This window comes from Myotis nattereri, assembly GCF_964212035.1.
Source record: "Myotis nattereri genome assembly, chromosome: 14".
Classification (NCBI taxonomy): Eukaryota; Metazoa; Chordata; class Mammalia; order Chiroptera; family Vespertilionidae; genus Myotis; species Myotis nattereri.
The window spans coordinates 60,637,183-60,660,037 of record NC_138089.1 but is presented as its reverse complement, the minus strand read 5'-3'; the positions used below and the strand labels follow the sequence as shown (position 1 = coordinate 60,660,037).

The window sequence follows — 22,855 nt, the reverse complement described above, 5'->3', positions numbered from 1 at the left end:
CAAAAGTGAAAAACAATCTTTTATTGTTTCCTGTTAAAATAGGGGGCTCTCATGGGAAAAGAGTGCGAGGAGAGCCTTCCTACACTGCGGGCTTTCTCTCATCCCAGCAGGCTGGGACTGTCACCCCACACGCCTCACCGGGTAGGAAGGAAAGCTCTCTACCTGAGGAAGTAGACTACTCCATTCCACTTTGGTTACTAGCATGCCTAGTCGGCCGGCTACCTGCCTGCACACGTGCTCATGCCACTCAACTGACAGACGTGGGTCTCAAGTCCACACCCCTGTGCATGGCAGATGGATGACACTCTGACATCTGGTGGCTGCTCCTGGCTGGGGATCAAAGAAGACCAGCTCCTGGGCAGCTGGCTGTAAACATGCATAGTACCTCCAGTGGAAGGCTGAGATTTCCCCTTTTGAGACTAGTATTTGGGGTACAGGAGGGCCAGCCGTCAACCCACCCATGGACAGTACTCTGGCCACAGGTGGTATCTGGTCTAGAAGCTACTGACCCCGCCTCAAACCCTCCTGAGATCCCTTAAACTGACAAGAGTGAATTCAAGTTTCAAAACAGCACACCACGTTACAGCAGGCGGAGGGTGTCACTAAGGCGCGGTCTCAGCGAGTCCATGCACGAAGCTCTGACACCCCCCCGCCCCCCAGGACGGCCCAGTCCTGCCCACCGCTCCTCTTCGGGAAGTTCCCAGCACCCGGGAGCCTCGAGCAGCCTTCGGCCTCACAAGTTGGGGGTGATCCAGTTAAGGAACTTCATGGCAACTTCAAAGCCGAGGAAACAGGCCTGAGGAGGGTTCGGAAGAGAAGAGCGAGGGGGAGTGTGACCGTTCGGACGCCAGCAGCACTGGCGGGCCCTGCCAGGACAGGCCTTCCCTCCCCGCCCACCAGGTCAGGGCTCCCGGTGCCTTCTCATTCCCAAGAGGGAAGGAAGCGCACGGCCACAGCTGCCCACTTGTCATTAAGGCGCACGGTCTCAGGGGCCAGGCAGGGAAGCAAAGCCCCTCATCTCAGAGCATCTCAAAGGCCAATCTTCCTAGCATCTTCAGGAAAGGGAGCAAATTAGAAGGCTCTGGCTGGGGGTGGGTTTTGGGAAAACCGAGCCCCCGATCCAATCCCAGGAGCATGCACAAGCCGGCCCCGTGCCCTGTTCTGAACCCACAGGGCAGCACGGCTGCCGCACTCACCGCGTTGGCCGGGAAGGCGCGGATCATCACTGCCGTGAAGCCTTTGTACAAGGACGCGGCTCCTTCGTTCCGGACCAGCTCCCTCAGCACATCTCGGAAGCCATTGGGGTATTTTCCAGGAGGAGCTGTGGGCAGAACCCAACTGTTAAGTCTTCAGGAAGCTTCCTGACCTGACATGGTGACCACATGAGGACAGTCCTGCGCTCAGGTCTTCCTGCAGGGTCACAGCGCCAGGGGCGGGCACCTTGCAGGTCGTCTGAGACCAGTCCACAGACCACACATTCACCTTGGGACAGACAGACAGACACAAACGCCTGGAGCACTGGTGCCGACACGGGCCTCCTGCTCGGGCCGAGGGAAGGAGAGCTGATTCGACCTCTTGTCTCGCTTACTTTGGGTTCAGGCCGACAAGGAAAGGAGCCTGGGGCTCTAGAACACAAGTGACTGCAGGGAGCATGCTGGTCAGATGGGTGCTGGGGGTGCTGTGGAGAGTGAGGGACCCTCAGGCCTAAGGCTCTGCACCCCAGGGGCAGCCAGTTCCAGGGCACCCCCCGCCCCCCCGCCCTCCACTCACCAGTCTGGAAGCGGGACTTCAGCACGTCCGGGGGGATTGCCACCACCCAGTTGAAGATCCCGGCGACGCCCCCAGCCGCCAGGATCCGAGGCACGCTGAGCTCGCTGACGCTGCGGACGGAGCAGAGTCAGACACAGGCTGTGAGGGGCATGCTGACCCCCTCCTGCCAAGGCCAGGGCTCCCCGTGAGGAGGCTTCAGGCACTTGTTTCCAATACTTGCTCCGTTGGGTGAGACACAGAGTGAGAGAGGGGTCCGCTGGCCTCAGCAGCCACGGGAGGAAAAGGGGGTGAAGCCAGGAGCAAGTCCCACGTCTGCGTCCAGACCCACTCACAGCAGGGCAGCCTCCCCACCACGGAGCACAGTGGCTCCGAGCTATCCTGCTCTCCTCACCTCTTTCCCTCGGGAGTTAAGATGTTCTTCAGCCATTCATACGTCATGAAATACATCCCGCTGGCTGGAACGTCTGTGAGTGGCAAGAGAGATGTGAGGTAAACGATGTAAGTCCCCCGGGTTTCCTGAACTTAGCAGAGCCGAGCGCGCCCATCCTTCGGGCTCCTGAAAGTCCCTCAGAAGCACCCCCTCCTCGAGTGATCGCACAGAGGGACCAGATGCTGCCCTGGGGCAGTGCGGGGGAGTGAGTGTAAACACACGACGTCACCTCACGTTCCAAGTCCCTCTGCGTGGTCCCCAGTGACATGCCCACCCAAGCAGTTAGAACGGCACCTCGCATCTGGCCTTCCTCCAAGCTACCAGCTCAGGACAAGGGTGCGGCCATCTCTGCCTCTCCTACCGCCTCTCAAAACCAGGGAGAGCCCTAGCCTGTTCGGCTCAGTGGATAGAGCCTCGGCCTGTGAACTGAAGGGTCCCAGGTTCAAGGGCACATGCCCAGGAAGCGGGCTCGATCCCCAGTAGGGAGCGTGCAGGAGGCAGCCAATCAATGATTCTCTCATCATTGACCTTTCTCTTTCCTCCTTCCTCTCTGAAATCAATAAAAACATATTAAAGCCCTAGCCGATTTGGCTCAGTAGATAGAGCGTCAGCCTGCGGACTGCAGGGTCCTAGGTTCGATTCCGGTCAAGGGCACATGCCCTGGTTGCAGGCTCGATCCCCAGTAGGAGGCGCCAGGAGGCAGCCAATAAATGATTCTCTCTCATCATTGATGTTTCTATCTCTCTCCCTTCCTCTCTGAAATCAATAACTATATATATATATATTTTAAATGTATTAAAAAACAAAACATGCCGAAACCGGTTTGGCTCAGTGGATAGAGCGTCGGCCTGCGGACTGAAAGGTCCCAGGTTCGATTCCGGTCAAGGGCATGTGCCTGGGTTGCGGGCATATCCCCAGTAGGAGATGTGCAGGAGGCAGCTGATCGATGTTTCTCTCTCATCGATGTTTCTAACTCTCTATCTCTCTCCCTTCCTCTCTGTAAAAAAATCAATAAAATATATTTAAAAACAAACAAACAAAACAAAACAGGGAGAGCCCAATTGTTCCAAAGTCACTTTTTCTTCCCACTCATCCCTCCAGCCACAATTTCTACCTACGTGCCACTCCCCTCCAACTGTCACTATCATGACTCCTCCCCTCGAGGGACAGCCCCCAGAAGAGTGGAAGGTCCCCCATCTTTCTATGTGTCCCTGTTGGCCAGAGCAAGACGGCCTAGACCAGGACACACAGTCCCAGCCTTGTCGGAGCTGTGTGCTGTGCTGCCAAGGCTGATATGGGGTCCTCCTCAGGTGGGCCCCTCAAGGTGACCTCAGGGGGAGGGCCTCGAGGCTTACCTCGCATGAGGGTGAGCACAGTCCCCTTGTAGATGCCTCGGATCCCGGACTCCTGGTATACCTTCTTCGCACAGTCCAGGGCACCGGTGTACTTGGTTTCCCCGGAAGAAGCCTGAATCTGAGGGGAGCAAGGAGGCGGCAGGTCAGCAGGAGCCTCACGGTCGGCAGACGCAGCAGGTTAGAGAAGACTGCAGGCGAGCAAGGAAGTGGTCAGTGGCACGGGACCAGCAGAAGGTGACTGTCACACAACCGTGATGTGGAACGTCCAGGTTGGTGCGAGTCCCTAGGCAACAGGCCAGGTGGAGAAATCAAAAATGTGCACGCACTGACTAGAAACAAATCAACAGAGAAGTTGGAAACTAAGTGAAGAACTCTCCCCAGTACGAAAGCATTTCCAATAAGTGAGTTGGAAGATCTAGACAGGAGACAAACACACGTCATTCACTCAGTCTATTTCAACAAATATCCATGGGCACAACTCCATGCCAAGACCTAGCCGACCATGAAGCGTGGTAAGAAAAGGTGAACTGGCCCTGACCGGTGTGGCTCAGTGGATGGAGCGTCAGCCTGAGGACTGAAGGATCCCAGGTTCGATTCCAGTCAAGGGCATGTATCTTGGTTGCGGGCACATCCCTAGTAGGGGGTGTGCAAGAGGCAGCTGATCGATGTTTCTCTCTCATCGATGTTTCTGACTCTCTATCCCTCACCCTTCCTCTTTGTAAAAAAAATCAATAAAATATATTTAAAAAAAAAGAAAAGAAAAGGTGAACTGGAAGCTGCATCCAGAGCTCTCCAAGTGTCTAGATCAGCGATGGCGAACCTATGACATGCATGTCACCTCATTTTTTTGGTTGATTTTTCTTTGTTAAATGGCATTTAGCCGAAACCGGTTTGTCTCAGTGGATAGAGCGTCGGCCTGCGGACTGAAGGGTCCCAGGTTTGATTCCGGTCAAGGGCATGTACCTGGGTTGCGGGCATATCCCCAGTAGGAGGTGTGCAGGAGGCAGCTGATCGATGTTTCTCTCTCATCGATGTTTCTAACTCTCTATCTCTCTCCCTTCCTCTCTGTAAAAAATCAATAAAATATATTAAAAAAAAGAAAATAAAATAAATGGCATTTAAATATATAAAATAAATATCAAAAATATAAGTCTTTGTTTTACTATGGTTGCAAATATCAAAAAATTTCTATATGCGACACGGCACCAGAGTTAAGTTAGGGTTTTTCAAAATGCTGACACGCCGAGCTCAGAAGGTTCGCCATCACTGGTCTAGATAGAGGTCCTGTGCAGAGCCTGGGGAGGGCCAGGAGAGGGCCCCCTCCCAGTCCCAGGGACCCAGGGCCTAAGAGCCAAGAGCCAGAGGGCGGGCAGGCAGTGTGTCATCCCAGAAATGCCCTGAGGGAAAGACAGCCCCAAGCAGAATCCACAGCAAGTACTGAGCCAGGAGGAATCAGAACACACGGGGCATCAACCAAAGAGTAATGAAAGCTGAAAAGAGAGTACAGCTTTAACAGTTCCAAGGAGAAGCACTTCCACAATAAATTCATAAACCCAATCACTGTCTTACATACCAGCACTAACCAGTTAAAAAATAATGAAAAAAAATCCCATTCAAAATAGCAATAAAATATATGTGCATCAAGCAATAAGGTTTGCATTTCCAAGGGATATATAAAAGGTAGAGAGAGAGAGAGAGAGAGAGAGAGAGAGAGAGAGAGAGAGACATAATTCTGGTTAGGAAAAGCTTCCAATTAGAAAGATGTCAATTTTTCTGGAAGATTAAAAATGGCGGCAGAGTAGGAGGATGCTGCATGGACATGCTCCCAGGAATGAGCTGGAATTACAACTGAAATACGGAAAGGCTTCCTGAATAATCAATGAAAAACTCACAGGAGAGAACCCTGATACCTACGGACCGAAGGTGGAGACCGCACAGAGACTGGTAGGAGGGGCGGAGCTGTGAAAGGGCTGGCCAGGCACCCACAGACGGCAACCGAAGTCCCAGGGAGCTAGCTCGGCTGTGGGTGCCACTGAGAACTCTGGGATCTAATCCCGAAGCTGGGCTTCCCAGCAGAGATAAGAAATTTATCTGAAACAGAGTTCAGAGTGATGATGTTAAAAATGCTCAACAGTATGAAAAGATATAGTAACTATGAAAAAAGAACAGTCTGAGATAAAGAATGACATAACACAAATAAAGAACACATTGGAAGGAATACACAGCAGATTAGGGGAAGCTGAGGATCAAATCAGAGAATTAGAAGATAGAGTTGAAAAGATCACTCAATTAGAGAACCAAAAAGAAAAACAATTAAAAAACAGGAGGACAGCCCTGGCCGGTTTGGCTCAGTAGATAGAGCGTCGGCCTGCGGACTGAAGGGTCCCGGGTTCAATTCCAGTCAAGGGCATGTACCTTGGTTGCGGGCACATCCCTAGTAGGGGGTGTGTAGGAGGCGGCTGATCGATGTTTCTCTCTCATCGATGTTTCTAACTCTCTATCCCTCTCCCTTCCTCTCTGTAAAACATCAATAAAATATATTAAAAACAAAACAAAAACAGGAGGACAGCTTAAGGGAGCTGTGAGACAATGTGAAACATAACAATATTAGAATAGCAGGTGTGCCAGAGGAGGCAGAAAAAGAGAAAGGAATAGAGAAGGTGTTAGAAGATATAATGGTAGAAAACTTCCCTAACCTGGTAAAGGAAAAAGTCATACAAGTTCAGGAGGCACAGAGAACCCCAAACAAGAAGAACCCAGATCCACACCCAGACATATCATAATGAAAATGCCAAAAATTAAAAACAAAAAGGGAATCTTAAAGGCAGCAAGAGAAAACTGTTACCTATAAAGGAGCTCCCATAAGGCTGACACCTGATTTCTCATCAGAAACTGTACAGGCCAGAGGGAATGGCATGAAGTACTCAAGGTAATGGAAAGCAAGGATCTGAGACCAAGATTACTATATCCAACAAGGCTATCATTCAAAATAGACGGTCAAATAAAGAGCTTCCCAGACAAAAAAGGGGCTAAAGGAGTTCATCACCACCAAGCCAGCATTACAGGAAATGCTAAAGGGACTGCTGTAAGGGGTTGTTGAGAAGAAGAAACAGAGAGAGAAACCTAGCCATGCAGAATTAAAATGGCTATAAATAACTACCTCTCAATAATAACCCTAAATGTACATGGATTAAATGCTCCAATCAAAAGGGGTAGGGTAGCTGAACGGATACAAAAACATGACCCAACTATATGCTGTCTACAAGAGACCACCTCAAAGCAAAAGACACACAGGATGAAAGTGAAGGGATGGAAAAAATTTTCCATGCAAATGGAAAGGAAAAAAGAGCTGGAGTAGCAATACTCACATCCAACAGAATTGACTTTAAAAGCATCATGCTAAGCGAAATAAGTCAGAGAAAGATAAATGTCATATGATCTCACTCATTTGTGGAATATAATGAACAACATAAACTGATGAACAAAAATACAGCCAGAGGGGGGGAAATATATATTCTAGAATATAATAGAAGTAATCCTGTTATTTGCAGATTTTTAATATTTCCTACAACTTTTGTGATATCATACTAGGTTAGTACAGTTTTGGTAATACTATTATACTTAAATCCTTTTATTCTTGAAATATTAATGTTTATTGCATGTAAAATTATTATATGTAAGATCATTTTTTTAAAAATATATTTTATTGATTTTTTTACAGAGAGGAAGGGAGAGAGATAGAGAGTTAGAAACATCGATGAGAGAGAAACATCAATCAGCTGCCTCCTGCACACCTCCTACTGGGGATGTGCCTGCAACCAGGGTACATGCCCTTGGCCGGAATCGAACCTGGGACCTTTCAGTCCGCAGGCCGATGCTTTATCCACTGAGCCAAACCGGCCAGGGCTGTAAGATCATTTTTCTTGAATAATTGGTGTTTATTGCATTAACATTATCATATTTAAAATCGTCTTTCTTGAGATATTAATGTTTATTGCATGTAACATTATTATAGTTAAGATCGTTTTTCTTGAAATATTAAGGTTTATTGCATGTACATTATTATATTTAAAATCGTTTTTCTTGCCCTGACCGGTTTGGCTCAGCGGACAGGGCGTCGGCCTGCGGACTCAAGGGTCCCAGGTTCGATTCCAGTCAAGGGCATGTGCCTTGGTTGCGGGCACATCCCCAGTGGGGGGCGTGCAGGAGGCAGCTGATCGATGTTTCTCTCTCATTGATGTTTCTAACTCTCTATCCCTCTCCCCTCCTCTCTGTAAAAAAATCAATAAAATATATATTAAAAAAAAATCGTTTTTCTTGAAATAAAAAACACTGGGGAAAAAAGAAAGATGTGAATTTTTCTAAAAATAACAAAGAAACTATAGACTGGGAGAAAATATTTGTAAACCACACATCTAACAAAGCACTATCATCTAGAATAAAGGACTGTCAAAACTCAATAATATAAAAATAATCCGATTAGAAAATGGGCAAAATATATGAACAGACATTTCATCAAAGAGCAAAGAGCACATAAAAAGAGTTCAACATCTTCAGCAACTAGGGAAATACAAATTAAAAAGAGCTATCACTACACAAGTGTGTCAGGACGGCTAAAATTAAAATAGTGAAAACACCAGATGCTGGTGAGGATGCAGAGAAACTGGATCACTCACACACTGCTGGTGGGGAAAAATGGTACAACCCCAAAACAGTTCGGTAGCTTCTTTAAAAAACTAAACATGCAACTACCATATGATTCAGTAACTGTACTACTGGGCATTTATCCCAGAGAAATGAAGACTTATTTTCTCAGAAAAATCTCTATGTAAATGTTTACAACATCTTTATTCATAATAGCCCCAAACTGGAAACAACCCAGATGTCCTTCAAGGGATAAAAAGTTAAACACATTGTGGCTCATCCACACCATGAACTCCTTAACAGGAATGAACTGTTCATACATCAACAATAGGAATGAATCCCCAGAAAAGTATGCTGAGTTTAAAAAGCCAATATGGGCTCAGCCAGTTTGGCTCAGTGGTTGAGCATTGACCTATGAACCAGGAAGTCGATTTCCAGTCAGGACACATGTCTGGGTTGCAGACTCAATGCCCAGTAGGGGAAGCAGGAGGCAGCCAATCAACGGTTCTCTCTCATCATTGATGTTTCCGTCTCTCTCTCCTTCTCCCTTCTTCTCTAAAGTCAATAAAATATATTAAAAAAGAAAAAAAAAGTTCACATACTATAAGATTCCATTTACATAACATTCTTGAAATTTCAGAATTATAGAAAGAGAGTACAGATTAATGGTTGCTGGAGTGGTTAAGGACTGGAGGGGGGAGGAGTGGATATGGTTATAAGAGGCCTGTGGCAGGCTGGGAATGCTCTGTGTGGTGACGTATCAATGTCAATACCCTGGTTGTGATATTGTACCATAGTTTTAAGATGTTGCCATTGTGAGAAAGCTGGGTAAAGGGCACACGGGATCTCTATGTATTATTCCTTTCCTTGTTTCTTCTTTGCATTATTTCTCACAACTGCACGTGAGTCTATTATATTATCTCAAAATAAAAAGCCTAATTTTAAAAAATACACAAAATGGGATGACAGATGTAAACCAGGAAAAAGAACTTGCCACATAAGTGATTAATAATCTTAATCCCAAAGGAAAAAAAATAACTTTAATCTGTCCAAAGCTTTTATAAATCAATTTAGAAAAAAGAAAAAAAAAAAAGAGTAAGGAACACAAATAGGTTCTTCCCAAAGGAAAAATACAAGCAACTAATATTCATCAAAAAAATCAGGTGCATGTGCAGAATCTTACTTACAGAGATCTTCGCTGTGGCATATAATCTGTCACACTCCCAGGTAAGGGATTATTGACAGCCATATTGCAATGGCAGCCATATATGTAATGAAATCAGTTGCAGAAAATTATGCTTGAGAAAAATAATCACAGAAAAATAATATGGTATATCAAGGGGGAAAAGTTGGTTATAAAACAACTGTAGTAGGTGATGCCAATTTTATTTCAAAAGATAACATTTCTTAATATACGTTTATCAAAAAGACTAGAATTCACACAGAAGCGTAACCATGGTTACCTCAGTGGGATAGTATCATGGGTGATAAATACGTGTTTTTTTCCTTTGTGCTTCTCTGCATTATCAAAATTTTCCAGCAAGAATTGTGTATTAGCCCTGGCTGATTTGGCTCAGTGGATAGAGTGTCGGCCTGCGGACTGAAGGGTCCTGGGTTCGATTCTGGTCAAGGGCACATGCCTGGGTTGCGGGCTCGATCCCCAGTGGGGCCGTGCAGGAGGTGGCCGATCGATGATTCTCTCTCATCATTGATGTTTCTATCTCTCTCTCTCCCTTCCTCTCTGAAACTAATAAAAATAAAAACCAATAAAAAAAAAAGGTGAAGGGAACCTGCCTGGTTTGGCTCAGCAGATAGAGCGTCAGTCTGTGGACTGAAGGGTCCTCAGTTTGAGTCCGGTCAAGGGCACAGGCCCGGGTTGTGGGCTCGATCCCCAGTGGGGGGCGTGCAGGAGGCAGCCGATCAATGACTCTCTCTCATTATTGATGTTTCTACCTCTTTCTCCCTCTACCTTCCTCTCTGAAATCAATTAAAAAAAAAAAAGGTAAAAGGACATAAACATCCACATATTGTATCTGAATAGAAAAGCTAGCCACCTCTCCCCACCCAGATCAGTCTTACCTGTAACAAGCACTTGATCCGTTCTCCAGGGGTCATGATTCCCGTGGTGAATACACCAGATAGCATCCCAGCGGCAAACAGCTGGGGGTAGCTGTATTGAAAACAAAACAGAGGCAAGTACCTGTGACTACCTGCCCAGGACAGAGGCAATCCCAGCAGAGGATGACTTTGTAAGAAAAAATAAGTCCTTGGACTGGGCAGAAAGCCCAGCAGATAAATCGTATTTTGTACAAAAGCCAAGTTCCAGGTGTATTCTGATGTCAAACCTCCCAGGGCAGGGGCCTCGGCGTCAAGAGCCACGCGACACCCACCTGTCCGTGCAGTGGCCTCACCGGCAGGGAGAGAAGCTCTATGGCGAGACACGGTTTCCTCCCCGGGGCCTGCCACGCACAGTGACTATGGACAACTCCCCAGCTCTCTGGGCCCTGCTTTCCCGTCCATAAATCTCAGGGTTGCTGGGGGTGGGGAGGAGCCACTAATCAGGACTGGGTCTCAGTCGGTCCCAGATCCCCTCCCATCTCACCGCCTCTGGAGCACAAGGGCCTGGAGGGCAGCTGCGGCCCCCTCCACGGGCCGAGGGGCAGCCTGGTCAGTCCGAAGGAGTGAGCTCTAAGAGACTGAGGGTCGGACAGGGGTGGGCCCTAGACAGGCATGGTGGTCCTGTGGCCTCTGTGCAGGGAACAGGCCCCAGTGGCCAGCGATATGGCTCCTCACCCCGGCCCCACAGGATGAGCCACACAGAATGTTTGGAGGAGTCTTAGCATCTGAGCCCACAGCCGTCACGTCTCTTCTGGCATCTTTCCTTCTGGGATGAGCAACACCAGGCTGGTCTAGAGGGAATGGGACTTACAGCGACAGTGAACATCTCAACAGAGTCCCCCCAATTTAGCAAATGTTGCTGAAGAACTTGACTTACTCGCTTAAGCCTCAGGCCGCACCTAACCCCAAGCCTCTGCCGCATGAGCCTCAGGCCGGTTCCACCCAAAGGGGAGCCCGAGCCCTGAGGAACTGTCTCAACAGCCCCTCTGTCCACACACTCGCCCCAGGCAGGGCCACGCCTCCGCCCGGGCCAGGCAAGCCCAGCACCAAGGCTGACTGCTGAAAGCCAAGAGACGTACTCACGATCTCCTTCACCCCCGTTCACACTGCTGTCCCCTGGGGGGACCTCTCAGCAAATACACGTCCCACCCTCCCGGGACGCCCGCACCCTAGGCCGGGCTCACCTCCACCTCCTGGAACCGGGGACTTTCCTGTGAACGGTGCCTGTGTGCACAGGGCACCAAGTAGCCACTCTGCCTGCCTCCCCGCTTCTGCCATCTCGGGGGGGGGGGGGGGGGGGCGCCTGTGAGAGGTGGCCCTTCCTGGGCGTCTACCCCAAGGCCTGGCACTGCTCCTTTCCATTCGACCCTCAGAGGCTACTCACTGCAGGGAGGGGACACGGCGGGGGATGGCGGGGGGGGTGGTCCTGAGTGTGTCAGCCTCCGCGTACGCAGGACAGTGTCCCTCTGATGCTGACATGATCTAAGGCAGCAGTTCTCAACCTTTCACAGGGGTCGCCTAAGACCATCCTGCATATCAGATATTTACATGACGATTCACAACAGTAGCAACATGACAATTATGAAGTAGCCACGAAAATAATGTTATGGTTGGGTAACAACATGAGGAACTGTATTTAAAGGGCCAGAAGGTTGAGAACCACTGGTCTAAGGGGAACACAACCCACAGGCCAAAGTGCTGGCAGCGACCCCACGGGGTCGGGTGCGTGGCCCGGCACAGCCGCGAGAAGCCTGTTTGCAGGAGCTGCCTGTGCCATGAGCTGTAGCGCTGGCTCATCTGCCCCCGCGTCCCCAACCCAACTTCTTAACGTTACTGAAGAGGAAAACAGCAGACGCCATTATAACCGTGTTATAAAAATGGAGTAAAAGGAAAATGGGAAACTCCCTTCTCCAACCGGGTGACGGGAAGCAAGGCTGCCACTGCCGTTACTGAGCTCCCACAGGGCTGGGCCCCGGCCCACGGGAGCGAGCGGACCGCACAGCGTCCGCCCGCCCGCCCGCCCGCCCGCGGGCCGCCTGCGGGCCTGGGGTCAGTACTGTCCCCGGTGAGAGGGTGAGAGCAACACGACTTTACAGAAGGAACTGGACAACCTGGCGAGGAAGGGGGGTGCTTTTCCCTTTCGGTTCGCAGGGCAGAGGACGTGTAAGCGGCTCCCCCGTGCGGCACTTCCAGGGCCCAGGTGGGCAGCCACCCCTGCCAGCCACGGTTCTCTCCTCGAACCCGGTCACCACGGCAGCGCAGCGTCCGGGGCTCCAGGCCCGCGAGCACTCACCTGAGCACGTCTTCTGGGTGTTTCTGCTGCAGTTTCTTCCCCAAACCAAACCCAAAGAAGCACACGGCGAACATGGGGGTGACCCCGATGATGGGGGCGGCCATGCCTCGATACAGCCCCCTGACGCCCTGCAAGGAAGCAGAAGCTGTTTGTAGACACCCCCCCTGCACACCGAGGCCTCCTTCCTCACCTCTCCGCTAAGCAAGGAGAGGTTCTAAAAGGAAGAAAAGCCCACGTTTATCAGAAACAGCTGTCCTCTTAGCCGTGGCCAGTGGGACGGGTTGGTTGGGCGTCGTTCCAAGCACCAAAAGGGCTTTGGGGGGATTCCCGGTCAGGGCACAGGCTCGCGCTGCAGGCTGGATCCCCAATAGGGAGCACGGGGAAGGCATGATTTTAAAAACATACAAAAGTCCCTCCCACATCAATGCTTCTCTCTCGCTCTCTCTCTCCCTCTCCTTTCCTCTCTCTCAACATCAATAAAAAGTATTTTTAAAAGAGAGAAATAATTGTACTTAAGGTACTGTTGGAGAAAATGGAAAACAGTGTCCATTCTGGAAGAAAATCTGGCAGTACCATACCTTTTACCAGGAAATTTGTCCAGAAATGTATGCTAAGGAAATACTCAAAGATGTAAAATAATAATAATACCATCAGGCACTTATAAGGTACCAAAATTTTGGAAGGAATCTAAAAGCTCCCAAATAGGAGATAAATGAGACAAAGTGTAGCAATTCCATAAACAGACTACCACACACTCATGAAATCACATGGCAACATGAAGAGACCATCAAGTGAAAACAAAGCTATAAAACAGGAAGTACAATGTGATGTGACTTCCTTTTTGTAAGATTACAGGTGATGAAGAAATTTCATATTTTCCAAGTGTGAAGACATGGGATTTTCGTTGTTAAAAACAATAGTAGGACCGCACATCCGTTTTCACCAGCACAGTTTGGTATGAAAGCAATGAGGTAGCAGCTTTAGGCAGACAGTAGGACGCAGAGACAGACATCCCGACCAAAGAGGGCAGTGAACCAGGGAAGGGACGGTCCGGACCTGGCAGAGCAGCGGTCAGCCCGAGCGCGGGGGGCCTTCCCGAGAGGAAGCCCGTCCACAGGGGGGTGCACGAAGAGGGCGCCAGAGGCTGTTCCCAAGGAAACCTGCAGAACCACACACACGGGAACAGCACGCCCACTGCCCGGCACCCGGGGAGCATTTAGGGTAATTTAGGGCACAGGGTGGCGGAGACAGCCACGGACAGAAACACAAGCGACTGAAAACGGACATAATGATCAACCCAACCTCAGGAAAAACAGAGTTGCACAATAAATGGATGCACGTTACTCAATTAACGGAAGAAAGCAGCATATGTGTAAATATAGTTGCAATCACAGAAACAGTGAATTGGATTCCATCACAAAGTACGAGGGGAGAGGTAATGGAAGAGTTAGAATCATCTACCACAGACAGGGAGACACAACATGAGAAGGTGTGAACCGGAGCAGTCAGTGTGTGGTGTGCAGCTCCACGTCTACCACAGACAGGGAGACACAACAGGGGAAGGTGTGAACCGGAGCAGTCAGTGTGTGTTGTGCAGCTCCACGTCTACCACGAACAGGGAGACACAACAGGGGAAGGTGTGAACCGGAGCAGTCAGTGTGTGTTGTGCAGCTCCACGTCTACCACGAACAGGGAGACACAACAGGGGAAGGTGTGAACCAGAGCAGTCAGTGTGTGTTGTGCAGCTCCACGTCTACCACAGACAGGGACACACAACATGAGAAGGTGTGAACCGGAGCAGTCAGTGTGTGTTGTGCAGCTCCACGTCTACCACGAACAGGGAGACACAACAGGGGAAGGTGTGAACCGGAGCAGTCAGTGTGTGTTGTGCAGCTCCATGTCTACCACAGACAGGGAGACACAGCATGGGAAGGTGTGAACCGGAGCAGTCAGTGTGTGTTGTGCAGCTCCACAGGAACAGCTCCACGGCGCTTTGTTGCTTTGTTACAAGCCTTTCGGTAACAACTTAAGTGCTTGTATCACTTTCATACAAAATAATTTTTAAAACAAACAGAAGGAATGTAGCAGTGACTCCTTATGGAGGGGCAGCAGTAACAGAGAGGGCTGCTGCGGGAGGGTCCACAACCCCCCAACCTTCCAGAGCTAAAGGGGCACAACTTCACCAGTCGGGCCACTTGGCTCCTGCAAAGGTCAAAGGCTACTACAGGCTGGAAGCAGACGCTGGAGGCAGGAAACAGGAAAGGGTGAATGGAGGAGCTACAAAGCCGTGGGAACAAAGTCCTTCCAAAGCCCCTCTCGGGGCTCTCCACCTGGCTGGGCAGGATGCTCAGGTCCTGAGGGGCCACACCCAGGCCCCTGACAGCTCCAGCCTTCCTTCCACCATGCTGGCCCACCCAGACCCAGGCAGCACAACCAAGACCTCTCTCCACCTGGCAGCTCGGGGAAGCAGAAAGCCACGTCTGGTACAACGAAAACCAGGGACACACGCCAAGATGGAGTCAGGAAGTCTAGTCAACTCTGCAGGGAATGGGGTTTACACAAGCCATTCTCACCAGGCCCCCGGCAACCAGCACATTGCCAGCACTAAACAGCAGTTCAATAGGCACGTAAACTTGCCTCTCTTCCTTCCACAGGGCAGAGGACTCGGAGCAGACCTAGGAGCAAAATCTCCTCCCATCCCGGTCCTGCAGGAGCCCGGAGGACTTCTCCCCGAGGCTGAGTCTCCACTAACCAGTGGAATCCCCTCTTCATCTGGGTGACACCAGCTTCTCAGTTTACATATTTAATAGGGCATTTATTCATATGAGAGTTATATTTTAGGAAGCAAAGGAAAAATTTTCAACAAGTTCTTTTTAAACGTGTGCTAATGAAGTGAGTATAAATGTCACTAGTAATTAAAACTTTTTAAATACTCTCAACAACGAAGATTTTAAAAAAGTGAAATTTTTTAAAATATTATTTTTATTGATATCAGAGAGGAAGGGAAAGGAAGAGAGATAGAAACATCAGTGATGAGAGAGAATCATTGATTGGCTGCCTCTTGCTCGCTCTCCGGTCTCCCCATTTGCAACTGAGCCCGCAACCTGGGCATGTGTCCTTGGCCTGAATCAAACCCAGGACCCTTCAGTCCACAGGCTGACGCTCTATCCACTGAGCCAAACCGGCTAGGGCAAAAGTGAAATATTTAAAAGATAATTAAAAAAATAAAGCTTTTTAAAAATTCCATGTTTTCACTCTAAGTAGTATCTGGAAAATTATGTAATCCGGTAACCCCAAACCAATTAGTGTACTTGTCTGGGGGGTGAAGACGGCTGGCCTCTCTCTGTTCCTCAGACTCTAACTTTTCCTCCAGACTTTACCTAAACGTCTGCCACCGATTCCCCATCAAACTGACTGATCCAGATTTGTATTTTCTGTGGAGAGCGGCTACAGCGTTTGGATAGGTTCAAGCTTTGGACTAATGAGAGGGCACGGTCCTCTCCTGGCAAAGCCACGTGCAGGTCCCAGCACAGTCATAGCCAAAGGCTACGGTTGTAAGCTTGACCTTATGGTACGAACTTGTGGTCCCAGGAAGCTGAGTGATGTGGGCTTGATAGAGTTCAGGTGCGTGTAACTGAGTAAGATTCCAAACCCTTGAGAACGTAGTAAACATCTTGACCACGCCCTTACTTGGCCTCGTGGAATCTGGCTATAAAATACTCGGCTTGCAGGCTGTGGCGCTGTCTCTCTAATGAGAGGGCAGCGTCCACCCAGCCCCAGCTTTATTCTCTTGTCTTCTTTAATCCTTCACCGCCGCCCCCCGCCCCACCCCCAGGTTCACCCATGGCCATGCTGGTGTGGCACAATTTTCTCCCACTTCAATTACTCCTCATTAATTTCCTATGCTCCAAATTCTGCCTTCCAATTCTGCTTTAGTCATCCATATAAAACTGGAACCGGAACTAGCAAAGACTCCAGAGCGATGCCAATAGGAGGGCATGGGATGGCATGGTAAGAGGGGCACCGCTGTGGGCTAGACCTCCAGCAGAACTCACAAAGTCAACCTACCCCGGGGGTCACAAGCCCACCCTGTGAATGTGTTCCTCCGAGTAGGACTGCCCAGCACCAACATACAATACCTCTCTCATAAGAGTCTTCCGGAAACAGTCAAAGGTCCCAGAATACATGGGAGGCTGTCCAGGCAAACTCGGGGGCTGCGTCTGCAGTCGGACCTGAAATCAGAAGTTCAAATACAGTCATTTCCCAGAATCAGAACTGCCTCATTCAACCTGTTGCATTCAGACTTGTCTTCCCTCCCGTTTACTCAAACCCTGTCCTGACAAGTCATTAGGAGCTTTTAAAGAGTGACAGTTCCCATGAGTTCTCCATTTACTTCTTACCTAATGTATCCCACAGTGACCCAGCTTTAGTGAGATCAAGTGACAGGCCAGGAACCAGCTGATGCAAAGCTAAGCTCTAGCTCCCACCCACTCCAACATGGAGGGGCATGTTAGTACATAGTTGGATAAGGTGCTCAACAAGGGCATTTCGGAGGGAGGTGGATTTAACCTCATTTTTCTTGGTTCTCACCCTCCTTTTTTTAATATATACTTTATTGATTTCAGAGAGGAAGGGAGAGAGAGAGAGATAGAAACATCAGTGATGTGAGAAAAATCATTGTTTGGCTGTATCCTGCACACACCTCCCCACCACCACCAGGGATCGAGCCCGAACTAGGCATGTGCCCTTGACCGGAATTGAACCTGGGACCCTTCAGTCCACAGGCCGATGCGCTATTCACTGAGCAACACCGGCTAGGGAGGTCCTCATTCTGCTGGACCTTCTGGTGTACCCAATGCTCAACTGTTCTCTCTCTTTACACTCCCGTCTCAGTACTTCCTCCTGTGTCTCCTTTCCCACTCCAGGCATTCTCCAAGGCTTAGCACCTCCTCATCTGGCCCACAATTCCTTTCAGAAAACTCAGATTCCAAAAGAAAAGCAAAGAAAAGCAAAGCAAGCTCAGATCCCAGGGCTTCAGCTTCTGCTCAGTGATGATGTCGCTGTGGTTTCCAGACTTGCTCTCCCACCTTTAGGGCGACGTTTCCATCTGCCTGGAGAAGCTCTCCCGACTCAAATCACCTCCAGCATCCCACCCTCCTGATGAGCGTCCCATTTGTGCCAGAGCCGCCTAACTACCCTCTTTCTCAGGATTTAAAACCCTAGCATCACCTCAGACTACTTCTTGTTCCTCTTCTTCTTTTCTTTTTTTTTATAATTTTTATTGATTTCAAAGAGGAAGGGAGAGGGAGAGAGAGATAGAAACATCAATGATGAGAGAGAATCATTGATCGGCTGCCTCCTGCACAGCCCCTACTGGGGACTGAGCCCACAACCCAGGCAGGTATCATTGACCGGAATTGAACCCGGGACCCTTCAGTCCACAGGCCGACGCTCTATCCACTGAGCCACACCGGCCAGGGCTTCCTGTTGCTCTTCTTGCTCTTACCACATGAGTCCCAAGTCTGTTGGAGTAGTCCTTTAAGATGCTTCCAGAATCCTGTATTATTTCCCCCTCTCTGTCTGAGGCGTCTCCCAGGCCAGGTCCTCACCCATCCTTACCTTAGTGGCTTCCAATTATGTCCACTAATTCTTTAATACTCTTCCCTTCAAAAGATAAATCCTAATTCCTCCTCCCCGTGAATGTGGGCCAGATTCAGTGATTCACTCCTATCAAACAGAACGTAGTGGTACTGATACTGTGTGACCCAAGTGCACATCTGTGGATGAATGGATAAATAAGATGTGGTAAAAAAATGTAATAGAAGTACTAGCCGGTTTGGCTCAGTGGCTAGAGCGTTGGCCTGCGGACTGAAAGGTCCCAGGTTTGACTCCAGTCAAGGGCACATGCCTGGGTTGTGGGCTCCATCTCTAGTGGGGGGTGTGCAGGAGGCAGCCGATCAGTGATTCTCCTTCATCAATGATGTTTCTATTCTCTCCCTCTACCTTCCTCTCTGAAATAAAAAAGTTATATATATATATAATAGAAGACTAATCAGTCAAAAAACATGACATTTTGCCATTTGAAAAAACATGAAAGGACCTTGAGTATAATGTTAACAGCCCTGGCTGGTTTGGCTCAGTGGATAGAGCATGGGCCTGTGGACTGAAGGGTCCCAGGTTCAATTCTGGCCAAGGGCACATGCCTGGGTTGCAGGTTCGATCCCCAGTAGAGGATGTGCAGGAGGTGGCCAATCAATGATTCTCTCTCATCATGGATGTTTCTCTCTCTCTCTCTCCCTCTCTGAAATCAATAAAGATATCCTATCTAATAAAGAGGGAATATGCTAATTGACCATCACACCTTCACAAAATGGCAGCACCCACAGCCAATAAAGAGGGAATATGCTAATTGACTGCCATGCCCTCAAAGATGGCAGCGCTCACAGCCACAAGATGGCGGCACCCAGTCCCCTCACCCCGCTGGGGTGGCAGGCACGTGGCACGGCCAGGCCCGCCCCCAGGCGGGTCCGGCCACTCTGCACACCTGCCTCCAGAGTTCCCCAGTCCCCTCAGCCCCCCAGCTGCCCAGGGCTGGCCCGAGGTGCAGGCAAGCCTTGGATGGCAGCTGCCCAGCCACCAAGAGCCGCCTGAGGCTCAGGTAACCAGGGCCGGCCAAGGCTTGCACTGCCGGCAGTGGCAGCAGCAGAGGTATGATGGGGGCGTCACCATCCCCTGATTGCCAGGTCGCCTCCCACCCCTGAGGGCTCCCAGGCTGTGAGAGGGAGCAGACCGGGCTGAGGGACCCCCCCTCCAGTGCATGAATTTTCAAGCACCGGGCCTCTAGTCTACACTAATAGAAGAGAGACATGCAAATTGGTGTCACTCCACTACGCCCACCAGCCAATCAGAGAGACTATGCAAATTAACCCAACAAAGATGGCGGTTAACACATTGTATGCGGGAAACGTATTTATACGTTTTACATATTTATACGTTCTACCCGTGTAGTAGAGCGCGGGACAGGTATTAATACATTTTTTGTAGACTAGCGGTAGAATGCGGGTAACATAAATACGTAAACTAAAGTTATCGTAATTTTACTGAACGTTGCCATCTGCGCAAAAAATTAGCAAAAATGGCCCGCGCCACCTGTTAGCGCGCGATAAAAACTACCCGCAAACAATGTGTTAATTTGCATACGCAGGCGTGGAGCCAAGACTAAAGGCTCGGGCCAGAGTGAAGACTGAAGACTGCAGTTGCAGTGGAGAAGCCAAGCCTCGCTGCGGCCAGAGGGGAAAAGCCTAGCCTCAAGGCTTGGCTTCTCCACTGCGGCCGGACCAAAGGCCTGGGTCCCAGCTGCTGGAGGAAAACCGATGTCAGCAGCCAGGGGAAGGAAGGCCTATTGCGCGAATCTTCGTGCAACGGGCTTCTAGTATAAAAAATAAAATAAAATAAAAAAATAAACACAACAAACTCATAGATACAGAGAACAGATTGGTGGTTACCAGAGGGAAGGGAGAGGGGGTGCAGTGGGCTAAAGGGAGTTACCGGCATGGTGATGGGTAGTAATCAGACATTGGGGTGATCACTTTGTAGTGCATACAGATGTTGGATTATGATGCTGTATGCCGGAAACTTTTTTTTTTAAGTAGGAAGAGGAGCCAGGCAATTTTTTCACCAATGAGAGAAACACCGATTGGTTGCCTCCTGAACATGCTCCCCTTGGGATCAACCCTGCAATCTGGGCGTTGTGCCCTGACCAGGAATTGAACCCACAACCCTCTGGTGCACGGGCCCGGATGCTCCAACCAACTGAGCCTCCCTGGTCAGGGGTGAGTAAACACTAGATTTCATGTTTCTCAATGCCCTCACTCGACAGGTTGCTTTAATCTGGGTCTTGCCATAGAATGACTCCAGCTCTTCTAGGTGAAAGACAGCAAAGAGCTTGCTGTCCAAACCTGCCAACAGGATATGCCCCAGAGCCATTTCCCTGTTAGATGCCGGATCTGAATTCTAGTAAGCCCCCTACACCGGCCTCCTGCTCTGAGACTCATATCTGCTCCCCACAAGGGCACCCAGGCCACCATCTGTCAATTCCTCCACGTGTGTCCAGAAATAAGATCAGAAACTAGGATGAAACTCGGAATGCTGAGTCCCAGGGCATGACCTCTGGCCTCCACAAAGGCCTGGCCAAGTGTGAGAGAGGGAAAGACAGCGAGAAATAGCGAGGAGGCAGGTGCGATGGGAGGAAGACCAGGGGAGAGCCCTGATGCGTGTCCTTCCCAAAGCCTGGTTTGACCAGGGCTTCCTCACCGGGGCGCCGTGAACACAGGCCTGGCCCTGGGCAGCCGACCCCGGCTTCCTTGGCGGGGGCTCGGCCACTGAGGACATGATCGCTTCCCGCAGGGGCCACTCGGCCAACCTGGGGACAGGCTGCAGGTGGCCACGGCCCGCTCCCGAAGGGAAAGGTGGAAGGAGATGGCAATGGGGCACTCTGCCCACAGCAGTGTGTCCAACGGCATCTACGGAATGACCGTGCCTCTGTCTTTTTAAAAAATATATATATATATTTTTTTATTGATTTCAGAGAGGAAGGGAGAGGGAGTGAGAGATAGAAACATCAAGGAGAATCATGGATCGGCTGCCCCCCTGCACGCCCCCTGATGGGGATGAGCCCACCACCGGGGCCTGTGCCCTGAGCGGAATCGAACCCTGACCTCCAGGTTCATAGGTCGACGCTCAACCCCCAGCCGCCGGCGGCGGGTGGTGCCTCGGCATTAGCTCGCTCCCCGCAGCGGCTTAGCCGGCTCGTGCGGATGAGGAGCGTTTGCTGGAATCGGACTCCGGGGAGGCGCTGGCCTTGCCCGGCCCCGGGGCAGCGGCGCAAGGTCAGGGAGGCTGCGGGACCGAGCGCTTCGAAGCCCAGCCCGGGCGGCCGGCGGAGCCCGCACACCGCGACCCGGCTGCGCACGAGGAGCTGCTCCCCCGAACCCTAAAGGGGCGACTGGGAGATTCCTGAGACGTCTCCCGAGAGCTCCCACGGCCCCTTCCCGCCCCGGGCAGCGCTCGCGGGGCACCCTGCTCTCCGCGCCCCGCCCCGGCCTCCGTTCCCGCCCGCGCCCCCGCCTCCTCGCACCTTGACCGTGTCCAGCGGGTGCCCCACAAACACCAGGCACATGCCTCCGAAGCCGCCGGCCAGCAGGTTCTTCAGCGGACTGATGGGCTTCGCCTGGTCCGTCATGGTCCGTCTGTCCGCCAGGACGTTCCCTGCCGCCTCGCTGCACCGCCCCAGTCGCAGCTCCGGCTCCGCCGACCTTTCACCCACTTTCGAGTGGGCGGGGCCAGAGCCTGGGGCCGCCCGGGAGGCGGGCCTAGGCTGCCCGGCCTGGCTTCCGCCGCGGGGCCGCTTCCGGAAGAGGCCCCGCCCACCTGGGCGTGGCCGTGGCGGTGTGTGGGCGGACTTTTCTCTCCCGGCTCCTAGGCTCCCTCTCCGTAGAAATCGGTTCCGCCCTGCGCTGTGCCAGGCGCCCTTCCCAGGGCGGGAAGCTCCACGGGGAGTCCCTGTGCTTGCGGGGCTCAGAGACCGGAACACAGATAAAGAAGTGAAAGATACACAGTGTATCAAGTGGTGATAACGGCCGTGCTCTGGAGAGAAATAAACCTGGAAAGAGGCTAGAGGGGCGGGGAGGCGGAGGAGTTCACAGCTTTGAGGAGGCGAGGGAGGGAGGGTTTCCCGGGAGGGGCGGGAGTGGAGGTGAGGGGCCTTCCATGCAGAGGATGACATGCACAAGCCCTGGATGGTCTGTCAGAAGCCACGGGGAGGCCTGGGAGGCCAGGGCGGTGAGGGGGGCAGGAGGCGGCGGCTGACCAAGACGTGGAGGTGGCGGTAGCCACGCTGACTGCCACGGAGGACATCAGCTCTCCTCTGCAGGAGAGGGAGCCATGCTGGTGTCCGGGTGAGAATAGACTGTGGGGAGCCAGGAGAGAGCCGGCAGCCTTGAGGAGGCTCATCTCCGACCTGGCTTGGATCAGGGGCCATAGCAGAGGAGGTGGCGAGGAGTATTTGGATACTGCGTATATTCTGAAAGAAGAACTTAAAGGAATTGTTAATGAAGAGAATAAAAGGTGTGTGAGAGAGAGGTTAAGGGTTATGCTAATGTGCCTTATTGACTCTAGGCGTACAGTATTCAGGTATTCATCATAGTACTCTTCCATTTCTGTATGTGTGACTTTTAAATTTAAAAA

The 22,855-nt window shown here is 50.8% G+C and overlaps 1 protein-coding gene across 2 annotated transcripts; it reads right to left on the bottom strand.

Annotated features, from left to right (window-relative positions):
- On the bottom strand, positions 1 to 21,937 carry SLC25A20 (solute carrier family 25 member 20). Of its 2 annotated transcripts, none has more exons than XM_081106590.1 (9): positions 21,747 to 21,937; positions 16,750 to 16,842; positions 12,611 to 12,738; positions 10,279 to 10,369; positions 3,556 to 3,673; positions 2,162 to 2,234; positions 1,771 to 1,880; positions 1,197 to 1,321; positions 1 to 796 (listed from the first exon to the last, which is right to left on the bottom strand). In XM_081106590.1, the coding sequence occupies exons 1-9, from the start codon at positions 21,849 to 21,851 to the stop codon at positions 734 to 736; spliced, it is 906 nt and encodes a 301-aa protein (XP_080962716.1). In that variant the 5' UTR covers positions 21,852 to 21,937; the 3' UTR covers positions 1 to 733. The 2 variants fall into 2 exon arrangements, with proteins under 2 accessions (XP_080962716.1, XP_080962717.1); XM_081106591.1 differs by having other exon boundaries at positions 21,791 to 21,933.
- Positions 21,938 to 22,855: the final 918 nt, after the last annotated feature.

What these genes read in the sequence shown, in the direction of transcription:
- SLC25A20 (XM_081106590.1), bottom strand. Translation starts at nt 21,851, where the DNA reads ATGACGGACCAGGCGAAGCCCATCAGTCCGCTGAAGAACCTGCTGGCC. An exon ending in GGAAGACTCTTATGAGAGAG is followed by an intron (nt 12,739 to 16,749) that starts GTATTGTATGTT and finishes GCTTCCTTGCAG; the next exon opens with GGCGTCAGGGGGCTGTATCG. An exon ending in TTAACTCCCGAGGGAAAGAG is followed by an intron (nt 1,881 to 2,161) that starts GTGAGGAGAGCA and finishes CTCCGTCCGCAG; the next exon opens with CGTCAGCGAGCTCAGCGTGC.